This window comes from Apaloderma vittatum, unplaced genomic scaffold (assembly GCF_000703405.1).
Source record: "Apaloderma vittatum isolate BGI_N311 unplaced genomic scaffold, ASM70340v1 scaffold4340, whole genome shotgun sequence".
Classification (NCBI taxonomy): domain Eukaryota; kingdom Metazoa; phylum Chordata; class Aves; order Trogoniformes; family Trogonidae; genus Apaloderma; species Apaloderma vittatum.
In genome coordinates, this window is record NW_009693881.1 from 7,245 (window position 1) to 23,936 (window position 16,692).

The 16,692-nt window shown below is 41.4% G+C and overlaps 1 protein-coding gene across 1 annotated transcript; it reads right to left on the reverse strand.

The window, feature by feature from the left end:
- Nucleotides 1–4,372: 4,372 nt before the first annotated feature.
- LOC104270821 (complexin-1-like) lies at nucleotides 4,373–7,270 on the reverse strand (the record flags this gene model as incomplete). The annotated part of the gene is given in 2 exon segments (XM_009865295.1): nucleotides 4,373–4,400; nucleotides 7,084–7,270. Coding segments are annotated over 2 exon segments (215 nt in total), but the record flags the coding sequence as incomplete, so codon positions are not given.
- Between the last annotated feature and the right edge of the window lie 9,422 nt (nucleotides 7,271–16,692).

A 16,692-nucleotide genomic window follows, 5' to 3' on the forward strand; every position in this document is an offset into this window, starting at 1 on the left:
AGTAACATCACAGGACATTGCCCTTGCAGCCCTCTTCACACAGAGCAGCCCGTGATTTAATCTGCAGAGTGCAATTCTTCTCCGTTGTCATCATTACTGGTGTTATGACTGTTCCCACCGAACCTAGAGCTTACTTCTTGGGAGACACAATATAATTTCTGTCTTGAAAAGCATCACACTGGAAATGTCATAGCCAGGCCTATTGCTTCCTCACAGCCAGAGGGCCTCTGAGCCAGTTGTAAACACTCTTTGGTCCATTAAACAAAGAGCATCTGCACTGAACTAAACTAAGCTAGGAATCTTTTTCTTTCTTTGGTTTGTTTTTTTTTTATCCCAAAATATCAAATGCCACTGTGGAAACAGGAGAAGTGTCAAGTTAATCATATTTCTCCATCTGCACAATACATATACATTTCTGAAAATCTGTTTCAAGGCCCACACACTGAACAGGAGCCACAGCTTTATTAAATCATAAATGCTGGATAAAAAATTTCATATCACTGGTTTAATATCAATGATTTAAAAAGGAAGAGATCGGACAGAATCTTTCTGTTCATTGAGATATGAATCTGACCATTGGAATTACTGAACACGATCCATTACTGAGGAACATGTTCTCTTTGTTTGAGACCCTTCACCTTTAAACATGCAAAGAATACAATTTCTGCAATTTTCGCAGTTGTCAATAGTCTCCAGTGGAAAATGTACCATATATTTCTTCCTCGCAAGGAAGTCTGCACCTTCAAGCCTGCATTGAAATTTCATTCCTTTGTACAGGAATTTTTAACCCCTTGAAAATATCTGCATCTAAAGTTAGACAAGAATGAAACTAACCCCAAAGAGTTTAGCTAACACTGCGAAGCTGCTTTATAACAACAAAGTTTTACCAAAGTTAAGTTTGCACTCCTCAGCTTGGAGCTTAGTTTTAAAGGTCTGATATTGCTGGAGAGTAGAGTCAGTTCACATTCCGGTATTTTTCCTGCCCTAAGACAGGATTTTCACAGCTATGCAGCAGTTACATATGGAACTATGCAAATGAAATACTAGAACTAAATAATTGTATGATATTGCATGTTGATTATTTCACGTAAGAAGCTCGGATTGTAGCTATAAATCTTGACTGCCTTTTTGTCTGAGTCAGTTAGTACCAAAGTGAGTTCAGCAATCAGATTTTTTTTAAAAAAAAACAAACTCAAAAAAACCCCACAGCATTAGGAGAATACTTTCCCACTGGAATGAACAAAGGCCCTAACCTAGGCCTTCCCCCATTGCCAGCAACTCAAATGTTCTCATTTTTCTACAAGTTCCAATACCACCTACCTTAAACTACGGAAAACCTGGAAATTAAATGTCTCAAATATCTACAAAAAAAAAAAAAGATAGTTTTCATGGTTTTCTCAGGATATGGACAATTCCAAATGCTGCAGTGAATCTTACTGCTGAGAGCATTTAATAGCCCAGTAAGAAAAAATAGAAGAATTAATGCCACACATCCAGAGACAGAAAGACTCACATTTAGAGAGAACAAGGGCTGCACATTCTCCTGCTGTGTGATACGTTGCCTGCAGGAACAAACATCAAACCCCAGACTTCACTATTTCCCTATTGTCAAGAAAGGGACAAGGAAGTCCTGAGCATTTCTTACTGTGCCACAGAGGCTCACTAATACAAGATGTTAACATTCTTTTGCCACTAAGGCTTTAATCATATAATGACCCATTTACCTGTGTGCTTTGCAAACAGAAAAAACTCAGTAAAATCCTTTGTGCCCTACCCAGATAAATCTCAGCAAAAAACCAAACATGCTTGGGATGAACTCATCAGCTATGTTAGTGAAATAGTAGTAATAGCAACAAAGAATTAAACCATCAAATGAAAAAAATAATTTTATTGCCATCCGAATTTGGATATTGCATAATAAATGAGTTGAGAACATGTATTGTAAGGCATGGCAGAGATGAAATACTGAACAACTGCTTACAAACAACATCTTGTTATATGCAATGGGAGAGGTGAGTTTCCTATAACAGTAAACATATGACCATGCAGCTAAATACTATGCCACAGTCTTTACACAGCACCCCATAAGGTCAATTACAATTGTAGAGACAACCTTAATTCTTCCAAGATGTGAATTTCCATTTGCCACCTTTCCATACTTCTCATGCAGATTTCATGCTCAATTTGGAGGGCTGGAATCCTTATTAATATAATTAAACATCTGCTTTATTTCTCACAGCACATACAGGTGATCAAAGACAAGCTGGGCCAGAGATACTTCCCTCTTTCACTCGGAACTGGGGATGTGACACTGGAACAAACAGTCACAAATGCAAGTGATCTCATCAGGGATGTCAAGATTGGAGGTACCCTGGGCTGTAGTGATCATACACTGGTGGAATTCACACTTCTGAGGGATACAAGTCAGACAAGGAACATAGTCAGGACACTGAATTTTAGGAAACCAAACTTCCAGCTTTTCAGGGAGTTAGTCAACAGCACTCCCTGGGAAATCATCCTCAGGGACAAGGGAGCAGAACAGAGAATGGCAGCTCTTTCAGGATGCTTTCCACAGAGCACAAGAGCTTTCCATCCCCACGTGCAAGAAAGCAAGCAAGGAAGGAAAGAAACTAGCATGACCAAATAGAGACCTGCTGGTCAAACTAAAGGGCAAGAAGGAACTGCTCAAGCAGTTAAAGCAAGGATAGATATCTTGGGAAGAGTACAGGAACACTGCCTAGATATGTAGGGATGACGTCAGGAAGGCCAAGGCACAGCTAAAGCTAAATTTGGCAAGGGATGGGAAAAATAACAAGAAAGACTTCTACAGCTGTATTAACCAGAAAAGGAAGGTTAAAGAAAGTTTACTGCCCCTTGATGAGTGTGACTCAGGCTAGTAACAAAAAATGAGGAGAAAGCAGAAGTTCACAACAACTTTTCTGCCTCAGTCTTCATTGGCAACCTCTCTCCTCACACATCCTGAGTTGACAGACCACAACACGGAGATCAGGGGCACACAGTTTCTCCCACTGTAAGTGAAAATAGGTTCATGACCACCTGAGAAAACTGAACATACACAAAATGCATCCTAGAGTCCTGAGGGAATTGCCTGATATAGTTGCCAAGCCACTTTCCATGATACTTGCAAAATCATGACAGTCAGATGAAGTCCTTGGTGACTGGAAGAAGGGAAACATTACAGTAATTTTTAAAAAGGGTAGAAAGAAGGATCCTGGAACTACAGATGTGTCAGCCTCAGCTCTATACCTGGGAATATCATGGAACAGATCCTCCTAGAAGCTCTGCTACGGCACATGGAGGACAGGAATGTGATTCAAGGGAGCCAGCATGGCTTCACCAAGTGCAGGTCCTGCCTTAATTCAGCTTTGTCTTTCAAATTCATTCTACTTGGGATTATGTCCAGAAGAAAGGAAACCAAAGGAAACTGAGCTCCTGTGTCTTCACAAGATAGGTGCACTTCCCAAAGCAGGACTTCCCATTGCTAATCTAAAAGGTAACCCACTAAACCACTAGAAAAGCTGCTTTCCAGAGCTTTGACTGAAGTCAAATAACCTTCCTCCAAGTATCCCTATTTTCTCTTTCAGCAGAGCCAACCCTTTGCCATATTGCTCAGGAGTCGAGGATTTTCCAAGAGAGTTCACCACTGTCAGTGGCTAAAACTAGCCACTAAGCAGGTGACAGATGCTCTCTGTAATCCCACACACACCCTCCCAGGGGATGACAACAGGGAAATAAGGGAGAGACTTTAACAAAAGGACTTGAGGATGGAGATAAGGACAGGAAAGGTTTATTCACCACTTATGGTCATGGGCAAAGAACAGAGTAGACTTGAGGAGAGAATAAAACGTAAATTTAATTTACCTCGACCAGTTTAACCAAATCAACTAGATCAGAGTGGGATAGTGAGAGAAAATAAATACAATTAGATCTTAAAAACACTCTTCCCCCACCTCTCCCTTCCTCCTGGCTACCTCCCCTGCCACAGCACCACAGGGGAGCCGGGAATGGGGGCTCCTGTCTCTCTAATACACATCATCTGTGCTACTCCTTCCTCATTAAGGAGAGAACTCCTCACAGTCTTTCCCTGCTTCACTGTGGTGTCCCTCTCACGGGACACAGTTCTCCTCAAAATTCCCCAGTGTGAGTCCTTTCCACAATATGTGTCCTTTCAAGTCATGGCATTTTTAGGGCACATCCTGTGTTCCTGCATTGTCCTCTGCTCTGGAATCGCCATCTGCTCTGCCATGGGGTCGTCCATGAGCTGCATCCTGTACATTTTGCTGCCATTGATCTATTTGGTTGGCAGATTCTCAGACTGCCATATCATTTCAGGCCTCCAGGAGATCTCTGCTCAAGTGCCCTTTTGCTCCTCCTTCTTTCTCACTGACCTTGGTGACTGCATGCCTGCTCTCTCCACCTCCCCCTCCTCTCCAAAACAGACAACTTCCCAACAACAAATCGACTGACCCAACAGTTTTCCTCTCTTAAATACATTGATTGCAGAGGTGCTGATTGGCCAGACACTCCTTCCCTCCCCCTCACCCCCCACCCAAAAAGCCTCCCCTACCCATGCTACAAAAAAAATCACACACCCACCCCTGCCAGATAAAACCATCACAACCACCCAGTATTCAGTCTGACTCAGCAAACTCTAGATAGATGACAGTATCCTAGGGAAATCCCCCTTGGCTGGCTGCTTAATCCAAGCTCATGCTATATGCATCCTACTCATGAACATGTAAATTCTAGTCTAGATCACCTTGGATTTGTAACAGAGGGTATCTCAGATTTCTGAAATTCTATTACAGTAGTGTGCCAAACAGCAAGAAAAAATGCAACCCCCCTCTACATCTGTGAATGTTTCAATGGTCTAGTAGAAGAGACAGGAAGGAGTTAAAACAGGGCATTAGCCCATCCACCTGAAAGTCAGAAGTTCTTCACTATCCTTTTATTTTCCTGTGTCTAATGCAGACCTATATCACTGCTTAGAAACAGTTCCAAACATAAACATACATTAAGCATGGATATGTTTATATCAATACATTACACTATCTAGAAAGAGTGCTATATAGTCATTAAATATATTATAAACCCAACATATTTCGACCATGTAGGGATCTGTCACTCTGGTAACTAATACTCTGTTTTAAATGATCAAATGAATACTTTTCTCTGGCAGTGTTGCAGGTAGACAACTTCCTGTTAAGTACTTTCTTTTCTTAGAAGCATAATCCTAATTTTCTTTATTTGCAGAGCAATTCTCAATAGTTTTTTGTAAGATGCACTATGCCACCAGAATGATTCATCCTTATCCATGCTACCCTCTTGAATCATAAGTATTAGGTCAGAAGTTTGACAAAGTGCAGGCATTATTTTGTTTAGAGACAGACACTCTCAGCTCTGTGATGAGACTTCGTAGCTTTCTCCCAGACATGTTCTTCAGGTACTTGAAGCCATGGTTTTAGTTGGAGCCATAGTTAAAGCCACAACTATAGTTTTAGCTGGTATGCAGGAGACTTAATATGCTTGAGCAAGCAGAATCAGTGGGAGAACAGAGGTGTAGACAAAGGTATTCTACAAGGGACCTAATCTCCAAGGACAGGATGCTCTTATCTCTAAAGACAGAATGCCCCAGGACTCCCAAATGCCGTTAAGATATGCAGAAGGAGCCTAGGCCAGCCTGGGGTCTCTTAAGAAAGATGAAAAGTTAATTGAATGGAGCTCACCAAAAGGACACTCCGATGAAGACTATCATGATGAAGTAAAACAACAACCAGAGACCCCTGATGACCACCAGAGACTCTTGACGACCACCAAAAGGCCATATTGTGCATGCGGGAGTGGGTGGTAACTTTTGATAATGAGTTCTCAGAAAATAATGAATATGTTAATCATTTCTCAGAAATATCACGAATAGGTATGTATAACCTGCATATAAGCTATGCATCTGACTCTCTACGGCACGCACACTAGGCGAAGCAATTTCCTGTGCACCCAGCGTTGCATTAAAGAATACCTGCTCAATAGCCACCATGACTATTGAGTCTTGATTTACGGCCTTTCATGGCATCACACTGTAACCTGTGCAGAGGTATGCAATGCACAGGGAAGATTTATACTGAGCATTATTTCTTCATTCTCTTTATGGTTACATTCTGTTGTTCTTTGGCATGTAATGTATATCAACACACAGGTCTTCACTCTCAGAAAACATTCCTCCAACCATTACTCACATTTCTTTCCAAGTTATCTGAACTCCAGGACCTCTTTCTATGAAATTAAACCTTATTCTAAAGAGATAGTTTTGAGTCAATCTTCAGGATGAAGGAGCAAAACCGCTTTCACCCTCCACACATCAATCCCTAAAAGCTAATGCATGGTAACAATGTATTCAGCTACCATAACTTAAGCTCATTTTTCTAGTAAAAGTTTGTTTTGTATACTTCTTTTCAACCTTATTCTGAATCCTCATAATTATTTGTTTCCTTCTCACACCAAGTTGTACCATTATAAGAATCAACTGAAGAAGAAAAGAGTGTATGCCAGTGACTAAGTCCCTCATATAAATGAAACTCTCCTTTCAGATTAATCGCCTGTGAGTAGTGGAAGCCTAAATACAAAAAGTAAGAGTGGATTTTTCCCATTTCACCTGTCAACAGAAAGAAAGCCTTTGAAGCAATACAGAAGATCCTTGAATTGTGAATCTCAGAAACACACTGAATTATGACCCTTCTCACAAACCACAAATGCAAACTTACAAACCACTTACATAGGGACATAGAACTCTCCATTGTTTAAAATGAGTGTCTAACAGATGATGAGAAAAATAAACATTTTTCTACCCTCATCTTCATTCTCTATTTCAACTTTGCGAGGTTTTTCTGTGTGGGAAGTGTGTTTAAAAAGGCACAGAGCTTGAGGAATAGTGTACAAGATTCTAAAGTTCAGTGTGGCAAAGTAATTACCTTGCTCTGTCCAGGTACTCATAGAACTGGTCAAAAATCAGCTGAAAACAGTAGTTCCCCACTGAGCATTATGAGCTGTCCAGCATGTGCTGAAAGCCAGATTCCTACCTTGTCTCGAATCCCTTGTCTCATAACCTCTCTTTCAGCCTCCATCTTGGCATATTTGGCTTTCCTCTCTTCCTCTTCTTGCCTGAGGGCTTCCTGCCGCTCTTCTTCTTTCTTGGCAGCATCTGGGTCTTTCTCCTCATCTCCACCCAACATCTTCCCCATGTCTTTGGTAGCCCCTAGAGAAAGCACAAGAGAAAGTCAGCCCTGTAAGAACGTGGGAAAACCACCATGATGCCAGACATCTCCTTCCCCACAGGATCTACTTCCACTCCCTCTGCAACTGGAAAGGCTTCTCCTTCTGCTGAGGAGGAGGCACACTCCTCACAGACGCAGGAGGTAGGCAAGGCACCCAGTCTGACCACGTGGTTCATCTGGCACGGGTGTGAGAAGCATGGCAGCAAGAGGAAGAGACTACATCTATAGACTTGCATGATGACAACACAATTGGTTTGCAATTCTGAAGTGGGCAAGCTGCCATCCACGTAATGTTTTCACTCCACCAGCTCAGTCAAGTGACTGAGCATTGATTTTGGAGGGCATTTAATGCAACATTCAGGTGATACATTCAGAAAGAAATTACACCAGGGCTAGGAAAGGAATTTGAAATCTTGATTGCAGGGAAGAGTAATCACAGTCTTAATGGTTGCCAGAAATTACACAATTCATGACAGGTAGGAGCACACACCATTGGCAAACATTTGGAGTTGCTGATAATTTCTTGGATCCTACCATAGATCAGAAAGAAACAGCATCTCTGCATGTCTCTTATCTACCCTTGAATGCCACTGCCTCTAATGCTTAGTATGTAGGTGGGATCCTGGCTCTGCCTGGCCCTCTTTCTACCACTGCATGCACATTAGTCTCATTTTTTTCAGCCCCTGTGTGTTCCTGAGCCAGGTCTTCATTATTTTGGAAAGCCTTTGCAGAACCATGCAAATGAGGAGGCTTCTTGCATACCCTTCTGTCCCCACAGAGCTGCCTAAAGGCATTTTCCCTGTACCTCAGAGACACTTCAGTTGGCAAATGACTGACAATCATTCAGCTGGGCAAGAAAGCAGATGCTGGAGGAAGAAGGAGGGCATTTACTGTGGTATTTCATCATCAGAGCGTTGGAGGGCTGCAGCAGGATCAAGTCTGGTTACATGGATGAAGTGTGTTCCTGATGAAGGAGGACATATATCCTTTGGGAGGATAAGTCCACTAAGTGTTAGACTTAGTCTGGAGCAGGAAAATACCGTGCATCATTTACGGGAAAAGGTACTTTCACCTGGAAAAAGGTACTTTCACCTGGTAAAAGGTACTTTCACCCAGGAAGAACACTGTAAGTGGCTGGTTACTGTCTTTAGTTCTTGGGTCAGGACAGCTCTAGATTGGCTCCTTGCTGGCTGAGACTTAACTGAGTTAATCTGAGAAAGTCTTATTGTAAAACACACATGAACATGCTTATATACATATTTAATATCTCTTGCCTTGCTTAAGAAAAAGATAATTGGCCTTTTCAAAGACTTAGGCTAGAAGGAAGCACTGTCAAAGTCCTTCCAAAAAAATGTCTGCTGGCATTCTTAGAGTTCAAGCGAGCAGAAGAGGTTTTCACAAACCATTATCACTCCCTTATAAATTATGTCTTCAGTGTGTCAACAATGGTGGAGGACTGTTTGCACTTGCTTTCCATCCCACTCGGGATGGCAATGGTGGTTTTTACAGGGACAAACACCTGCAATCTGTCAGGATGATTCCTCCTGAATTGCCCCAGAGGTTAACCACTGCCTCCAAAACCACCAAGGAATCTGTTGAGAGGTGAGTAGATCCTGTGGCTTTTCTCCTCCACATTTCTTTTCCAGGTCACACGTTTTCCCAGAGCCCTAAATTGAAAGCAGCCCTGAATCAAAAGCAACTCTTCACTCCAAACTCCTAAACTGTAGGAGAGGAATGGCCCCTTTACATCTTCCATAGAGAAGCATGGGGAAAGATTAAACATAACTGTCTTCCTTCAGCTAGCTAACCACAAGCCTCTTGACACATCCAACCTATTGGGAAAGCCATGGCAAAAAAGAAGATGCCCAGGGATGCCAAACAAAACCTCAGCTGGTCTAGCTACTGTGAGCCTTCTTCTACCATCATTTTGCAGGGTCATAGTAATACAAGAACTCTTGGATTTTGAGGGAAAATTTACTCAGACCACGTAGTGATTTCTTTCCTGGTATACAAGGAAGGCTAACTGAAATTGCAAGCAAACTAGATTTTCAGAGCAAGTGGAAAGGCATTGCAGACTAGTTGGGTCACACAGCCCTGTTGCAGAGACCTCCTTAAGCAGCCTGAGTGTTCATACATCATTGAGGACTAAGGCAGGTAACATCTTTAATTTCTGGATTCCCCTCAAAAATATTTCCGCGGATAATAAAACTGATTTGGTTTCAATAATCTATTATGTTTATATCTTATTAGCTTCTCTCCACTTAGAGCTATATAGACATTGTAACGCACCAGTTACTTATAAACCAGAATTTGGCAGCAGAAAGAAACATTTTTTACCCTTGAAGTACTACTTCTAGGCTATCATGAAGTCATAATTTCAGCTCAGCTCATCATGTAAGGAATGAAATTGCCTAGACTTTCTTTTATCTCATAGACAAGACCAAGATTTTGAATAATTTGAGCATTTTATTTTGAAGCTGCTCAGCATACAGGACACCTACAAGACAAGTAAGTCATCTCAGGATCCTCACGGACTCTCTTAAATCCCCCCGATGTCAAAATAACCTTCTAAATATACAGAATGCTGTGCTGTGGTATCACTATTAACTAATTAGAAGGAAATGTATTAGGAAAAGAAAAAATTTACACTACATTTTAACTCTTATCTCTTGTGTTACTTTTGGTATAGCAAGATTGTTTTGTGTCTCATTTGTTCTTCATCCTAAACATTAGGCTTTCTTGTTAACATTTCCTGGATAACAGCTTCTGTTTACAGCAGTTCCCAGTGGAGGCTCCAGGGAATTCATTTGCATGCACCTGAGATACTGCAGTTACAGGGACAAAAAGGAGAAAAGAGTAGAATTTCTATCCTCAAGTTTCTTTTCGAAGCTTTCAAGGAAACAGAGGGGAATGGCATACTTTCTGAATTTGGTCATACGATAAGCCTGGGTTGTTTAGTCTTCTTTCACGTCCCAACCATAACATCTACCTTGACATAAAAAGAAAACACAGAATGCCAAAGTAATCACTAATCAGTAAGGAGTTTCAAACAAAATTATTTCAAGCATCTCTAAACAAGACCACAGGAAGAACACAACTGGCTAAAACACCAGGACAACATTTGCAAACCGTCGCTTTTCTGGCTATAATAAACAAGGCTGCTCCTGAAGGACAAAAAACTTCCATGAAGAAAAACATCTCAGAGGTGGTTTATTTGTTTACAAAACAAGTGGCATGGCTGGCATTCCAAAATAAGTCATCTCCTTTATCCATATCGGCTAAAGAACTAAGTGTTAAGCCACATACTATGAACTCACCCAGATAGACTTTCACATGAGATTTGCTGTATTAACTTGTCAGCAGGCATCTGAAAAACAGTAATTCAGTTGTTTGGGAGTATGTGGGAAACATTTTCCGGTGAAACAGCTAGAAAGCAAATTTGCAGTAAAAGCCTTGACATACTGGTGGACAACAAGATGCCTATGAGCCAGCAATGCATCTTTGAAGCAAAGAAAGTCAACAGCCTCCTGGGCTGCATTAGGAGGAGTGTTGACAGCAGGTTCAGGGATCATTTCCTTCTGTTCAGCTCTGGTGAGACCAAACTTGGAATGATGTGCCCAGTTCTGGGCTCCCAGATACAAGAGAGATATGGAAATGTCTTCCCGTTCGGTCCCCATGTGTTGCCTGATCTAGTCGACAGGTGGCGTCCCTGGCGGCAGGGAAGCTGGATTAAAATGATCTCTAAGGTCCCTTCCAGCTCAGGCCATTCTATTAAATACTTGAATGAGACAGTGAAGGGCCATGAAGATGATTAGGAGACTCAAGGAGGCTGAGAGAGCTGGGGCTGTTTAGCCCAGAAAAGAGAAGGTTTGGGGTGGGAGGGGCGTGTCTTGGTAGTGTGCATAAATACCCTGTGGAAAAGAAATGAGTAAAAGAGAGTCAGACTCTTCTCACAGCTGCCCAGTGACAGAAGAGATAATGCATACAGCCGGAAATAGGAGGAATGCCATTTGAACATAAGGAAAAAAAGTGGCGTTACAGAAAGAGGCTGTGTAGCCTCCATCTGTGGAGATATTCATAACTTTATAGCCCTGAACAATCTTCTCTAGGTTGGCCTGTTTGAGAATGGGTTTGGACTAGATAACCCCTGTGGATCCCTGTCAATCTCAGATATCCTGTGACTCTGTGACACCTCACAATTAAGTGGTTTAAGTGGCCGTTTAAAGTGACTGAAGTGAATTTTCCAGGGAAAAGGGTGAAAAGCACATACCAAACAGATCCTGTATCTGAAGGGAAGGAAAGTAAATTCTTATACTGTCTGACCTCTGTCACAGGAGTACCAGCTCCTATGACCTTCAACAGCTGACTGACATCAATCCAGCTTTCACACAAAAATCCTAAACTCATGGAAACAACTTGTAGGAACTGTGCTCAATTTGTTATTTTCTTTTTTTTAAAAAAAAAAAAGGAAAAAAAAAGAAATGATCTCCTATATATTGAAATGCAAAGTTATTTGCTGCAAAAGCTATATGGAACAGAATTAGAATTTTTAAAGACGACTTAGTGAGGAAGATACCATTAGGGACATCCCAAGCATTCTTAATGAAGCAAAGGATGACGGAAATTTGCACATGCCATTCCTCCAGTAAGGTAATTAAATGAAGTCAAAAAAATTTCTTCACCATAAATCTCACTTCATATTGCAGACAAACAGTTTAGAGGATGTTGCAGAAGTTCTCCCTCTCAAACAAAGATGTCAGAGGAAGCAGTGAGAGTTTACCTGAAATAGGCATGCCCTAGGGAAATTCTGTTCGTGGTTTTTTGATATTACTATTTGTGGCTGAGCCATATTCAGATAGAATAGAGAGAATAAGTGATATCTTTCTAAATCACAGCATGATTTTTATGACATCATCCCAACATCTGCAGCTAATCATAGTGTACCATCGTGAAGCATGAATGGGTCACTCATTTTTGCAACATCTCTTCAGAACCAGAACTAAAAATGTTTTATTGGTATCACTGGAGAAAGACTTTTTTCATAAAGGCTGTAATGCAAAGCTTATGTCTGATATACAAAAGATCTTTTCCCCATTTTAAGGCTTACTAAAAAGGTGAATTTGCCATTAAGAAAAAAGCAATAATAATTATAGCAATAATTATGGGACTTCTTACTCTGGCTAGTAGTCAAGATTCTTCACTAATTTGTCAGGAAAGGCTAGGCTGACATTTATATGAAGATTTCACTAAACAAATTAATTTCATAAGCAATCACATCTTGTCCAAGTGTTTTTGTCCAGATCCCTTAGGTTTTATACAGATGCTTTCACATTAATCCCCTTGGCTGCTGTGACATAAACTTCATTGTCTGTTGCACCCAAAATACACACCAATAGGTGAGACTCTTTCAGACAAAATACAAACTGAACCTCTTTTCCTCCTGCCCTCAAAGCTGGTGCTATATTTACAACCCATTTACAGAATCACAGAATTACAGAGTGGTTTGGGTTGGAAGGGACCTTAAAGATCTTCTAGTTCCAACCCCTCCGTCTGCCACAGACGAGGACATCTTACAGTAAACCAGATTGCACAATGCCCTGTCCTATTTGCCTTTCTTCAGCAAAGTCCTTACATCTGCTAAATACAACTGAAAGAACTAGACTGCTCTGAGAGAGCAGTTCTCACCACCAGGGTGAAATCCAGTTCCCAATGTTGGAGATTAAAATAGTTTACATGTAGAATATTAGAATTAATTGTGGGATTGCTTAAAATTATGATCAGTCACAATTTGTTTTGTCTTTCGAGTCACATTTCTTAGCATGAGTAGCCAGATTTACCGATGCCTTCCGCCTAGAATGTGGACTTTTACCTAAGTGGTAAAGAGATTAGGCTGAAGAAGGGCCCAGAAACCAATGTTAACTGAGAAAGATGAGATCAACAGAAACTGCATCCTTGAAAATAAAGAAAAGAATGCACACCTGGAGTGAGAGAAGGGATCCAATGAGGAACAAGAACACTCAGACTCAAATATTACTATTGGACTGAACCATTGCATGAGGGGAGGTAAACTTAGACTGTAAGGGCAGAATTACCAAGGGATTTCTTTGATCAGGATCACTCCTGGAAGGTCCCAGGTTGAGCTGAAATAAACTGACTCTGTGGCAGAAGCCGGGGTCTGAACTCTTCTTTACAGCTAGGGGCTAGGATTCGATCCAGTTGCACCTAGGCTCCTCTCCATGAGGAATTTCAGAAGGCAAGGGGGTCCAGTCTGAACTTCACAACTTGGAAGAAGAGTCTTTGTGGACTCTTCAATAAAACCCAACAGGGACGCTAGATTCCAATTTCTGCTCAGAGATGTATCTGTGTGTGTTGGGTATCTGACTTCCCATTACAGTAAATGGAAGCCCACTGTGACCTTCAGTTGCCTGTGCCTACTTCTTAAGAGTGAGGTTTCCTACTGAGCCCGAATCACAGCCCAGGAAATGGAGTCCAAAGTTGCATCAAGTTTCAAGTAAAGCACTCTCCCCTTTGATGATTTCAGATACCTACTTGCATGTTAACAATTCATATAGACTCCTTGGCTTATGTGTCTGACACAGCAGGATGTATCTCTGTCTATTCAGATCTAGTAAACAGTCAGCTAAGCATATCACTGAGAGACAGATTAATACATACATCTTAGTCAGAGAAAGTAAAATCCCCAGACTAATCTGCAGGAGCAGGAAAAAGTAGGGAGGAGAGTAGGTGGGCAAGGGTGGTGAATAAAATCTCATCCTAGCATGAAATATAAACATTAAACAGCAGGGTCACAAACATGTTACATTTAGACAGTAATCCCGTTTTAATGCACTTCCTTTCACCCTTAATGAATGATCACTAAAGAGCACTAGTTCAGTCTCAAATAAAATGGAAAGTAAGCAGGATGTGTTCTACAGCCAAACCTAACCCAGATCTCTAGAACTGCATGATTTTTTTAGCGCTACTGCAATAAACTTTTATTTCACAATGCCTTGCAAAAGCAACTGAATCATCCATGAGTTTTTCAAACGTGAAACAATCCCAAACTTTCTACTCATAGCTCATTATCTTGTACACAAATAACTCTTGCAACTTTGTTTAAACCCAGCAGGAATTCCCCTCTGAGGACTGGGTGAAAACAAAATAATGGCCTTGGGCCTTTTAGCAACCGGATGAGTCAAGCACAAAGGAATAAAAAGCACTTAATGGGTGGGCTGCACAGCCTCATTTTTGTCTTTCACTCTGAGAGTTCTTGACATCACAACCTAATTTTGATGACTTGCACTTTCTTACAGTTTTTTGTCTCATTCTTCTTTGAAAATGAGACTGGGAAAGAATGAGTGAACTGAGCTCTTCAAGATCTCTGTCGAGTAAGATCTGTGTTCCCTTCAAGGTTCTCTTTCAAGATCATACAGTGACATGATGAAGGGCAATGGTTTTAAACTAGATTTAGATTAGATTTAGATTAGATATTACGAAGAAGTTGTTTACTATGAGGATGCTGAAACACTGGAACAGGTTGCCCAGAGAAGTGGAAGTCCACTTCCTCCCTGGAAGTGTTCAAGGCCAGGGTGGATGGGACTTGGAGCAACCTGGTCTAGCAGGAGGTGTCCCTGCCCATGGCAGTGGCATTGCAATTACATGACCTTTAAGGTCCCTTCCAACTCAAACCATTCTATGAATTACGATTTTATGATTTCTGGTGTGTCTGTGTTGAGCTTTTCAGACATGCCCTGCTGCATCTTCTTTTTTCAGTCTCTGCAAGTGTAAGCCAGCAATGAATCTAGATGCCAGTTTCCCTCCCAGACTTGTCTTCTGCAGATGAGTGCAATGTAAGGCAGCTCCTGATTTCTCACTTTTTTTGAGTCAGCTTCAACCAGGTAATGTCTGTTTCAATACAGCATTTGGTAAAACCCAGTGAAAAGTTATCAGAGTTGACACGAGCAAGAGGCTACAATCTGTGTAATCCAAAATCAGTAGGGCTAGTAGAATAACCCTGAATTGTACAGAAAATTTTTTTCTTATCAGAAATGAGATCAAAATAACTCATTCAGAAAGAATCACTACATGTTGTCAGTTGATCATAACAAAGCCTTTGACTTTTCCACACCACTGGGGCAACATGGTTGTGTGCCTGGTCTTTCTGTCCCATTGACAAAAAGGGGAAGGGAAGAGAGGGACCTAGCACATATGAATCCAGGCCATCACATCTGTTTTGGAAGAAAAAAATAGTCATGACAAGAGCATGACAGAGTTTGTTTCCCATGTCCACACTAACCTCCTACTCTTTGCAAGTACAAAAAGTAGTCCTACTGTCACGGGTTAGGGCTGGGCCGGCCTCTAACATGGACAGATGCTCTCTAACCCCCTCTTCCCCCCACCCAAATGGGAAGGAAAAAGGAATGAAGCAGAGAGACTTTCAGGTTAGAGAAGAAAAAAAACTACTACAGCTTTAATGAAACAATAATAATAGAAAATAATAGTGGAATGATAAAAGTAAAGAACTATATACAACTATAGATAACAGCCCGATACCAAACCCGACTCCCTCCCCCGAATAGCAATTACCACTGATGCTGCAGAGCAGGAGGCACTGGGGAAACCCCAGGCTCAGCGGCGGGGAGATGGATACAGGGAGCTGGATTCGGGAACTCAGGATCCGGATCAAAAGCAGGAAATCGGACAGAGTCCTCTCTGGACGTCGGCCATTGCAGAAGAGAGCAAAGAAAAAGGCAGAAACTCTCGTGATCACTCAATTTATACTAAATATGATGTATATGGGATGGAATACTCTCGTTGGTCACCTGTCCTGTCTATTACCCCCCCGGACACACAACCTTTTACTTCCTTGTGACCCCCCTTTACTACTCTGCACCCCCAGCGTGGCACACAAGAGCCAGCCGTGGCCTTGGTTACTACAGGAATAAGTATAAGCAAGAGCCTGTCTGCATACCAGTCCCAGACAGTAACTGTAAACATCAGGTATTATCCCTGCTAGTAGCAGGCACTGTCTACAAAAACATGCTGCTGACTTCAGAAAGTGCAGCCTTTTGGAATGAACTAAAACTGAAAAGTAAAAATCACTAAATAGGACTGGGTTTTAGCTAAAACCAGGACACCTACCTATTCTCCTAAGAGTAGAACAAAACAATGCTTCTAGTAATATTTTGGAAATAAAAACTACAGCTCCACACTTGCCGTAGTAAGCTGTTTTGCTGCAAATGTTTGCACATTTCTTCAGTGATAAGAACAAAGATGCCTCTACTATCCACCTCTATTTGAAGACAAATGCCTCTTCTCATCAGTATGGTATTGTTTCATTTACCTGACATGCCTCAAAGCAGATTTTAAAGGCCAATGCTGAAGGTTTTGGGGTTTTTTTTCA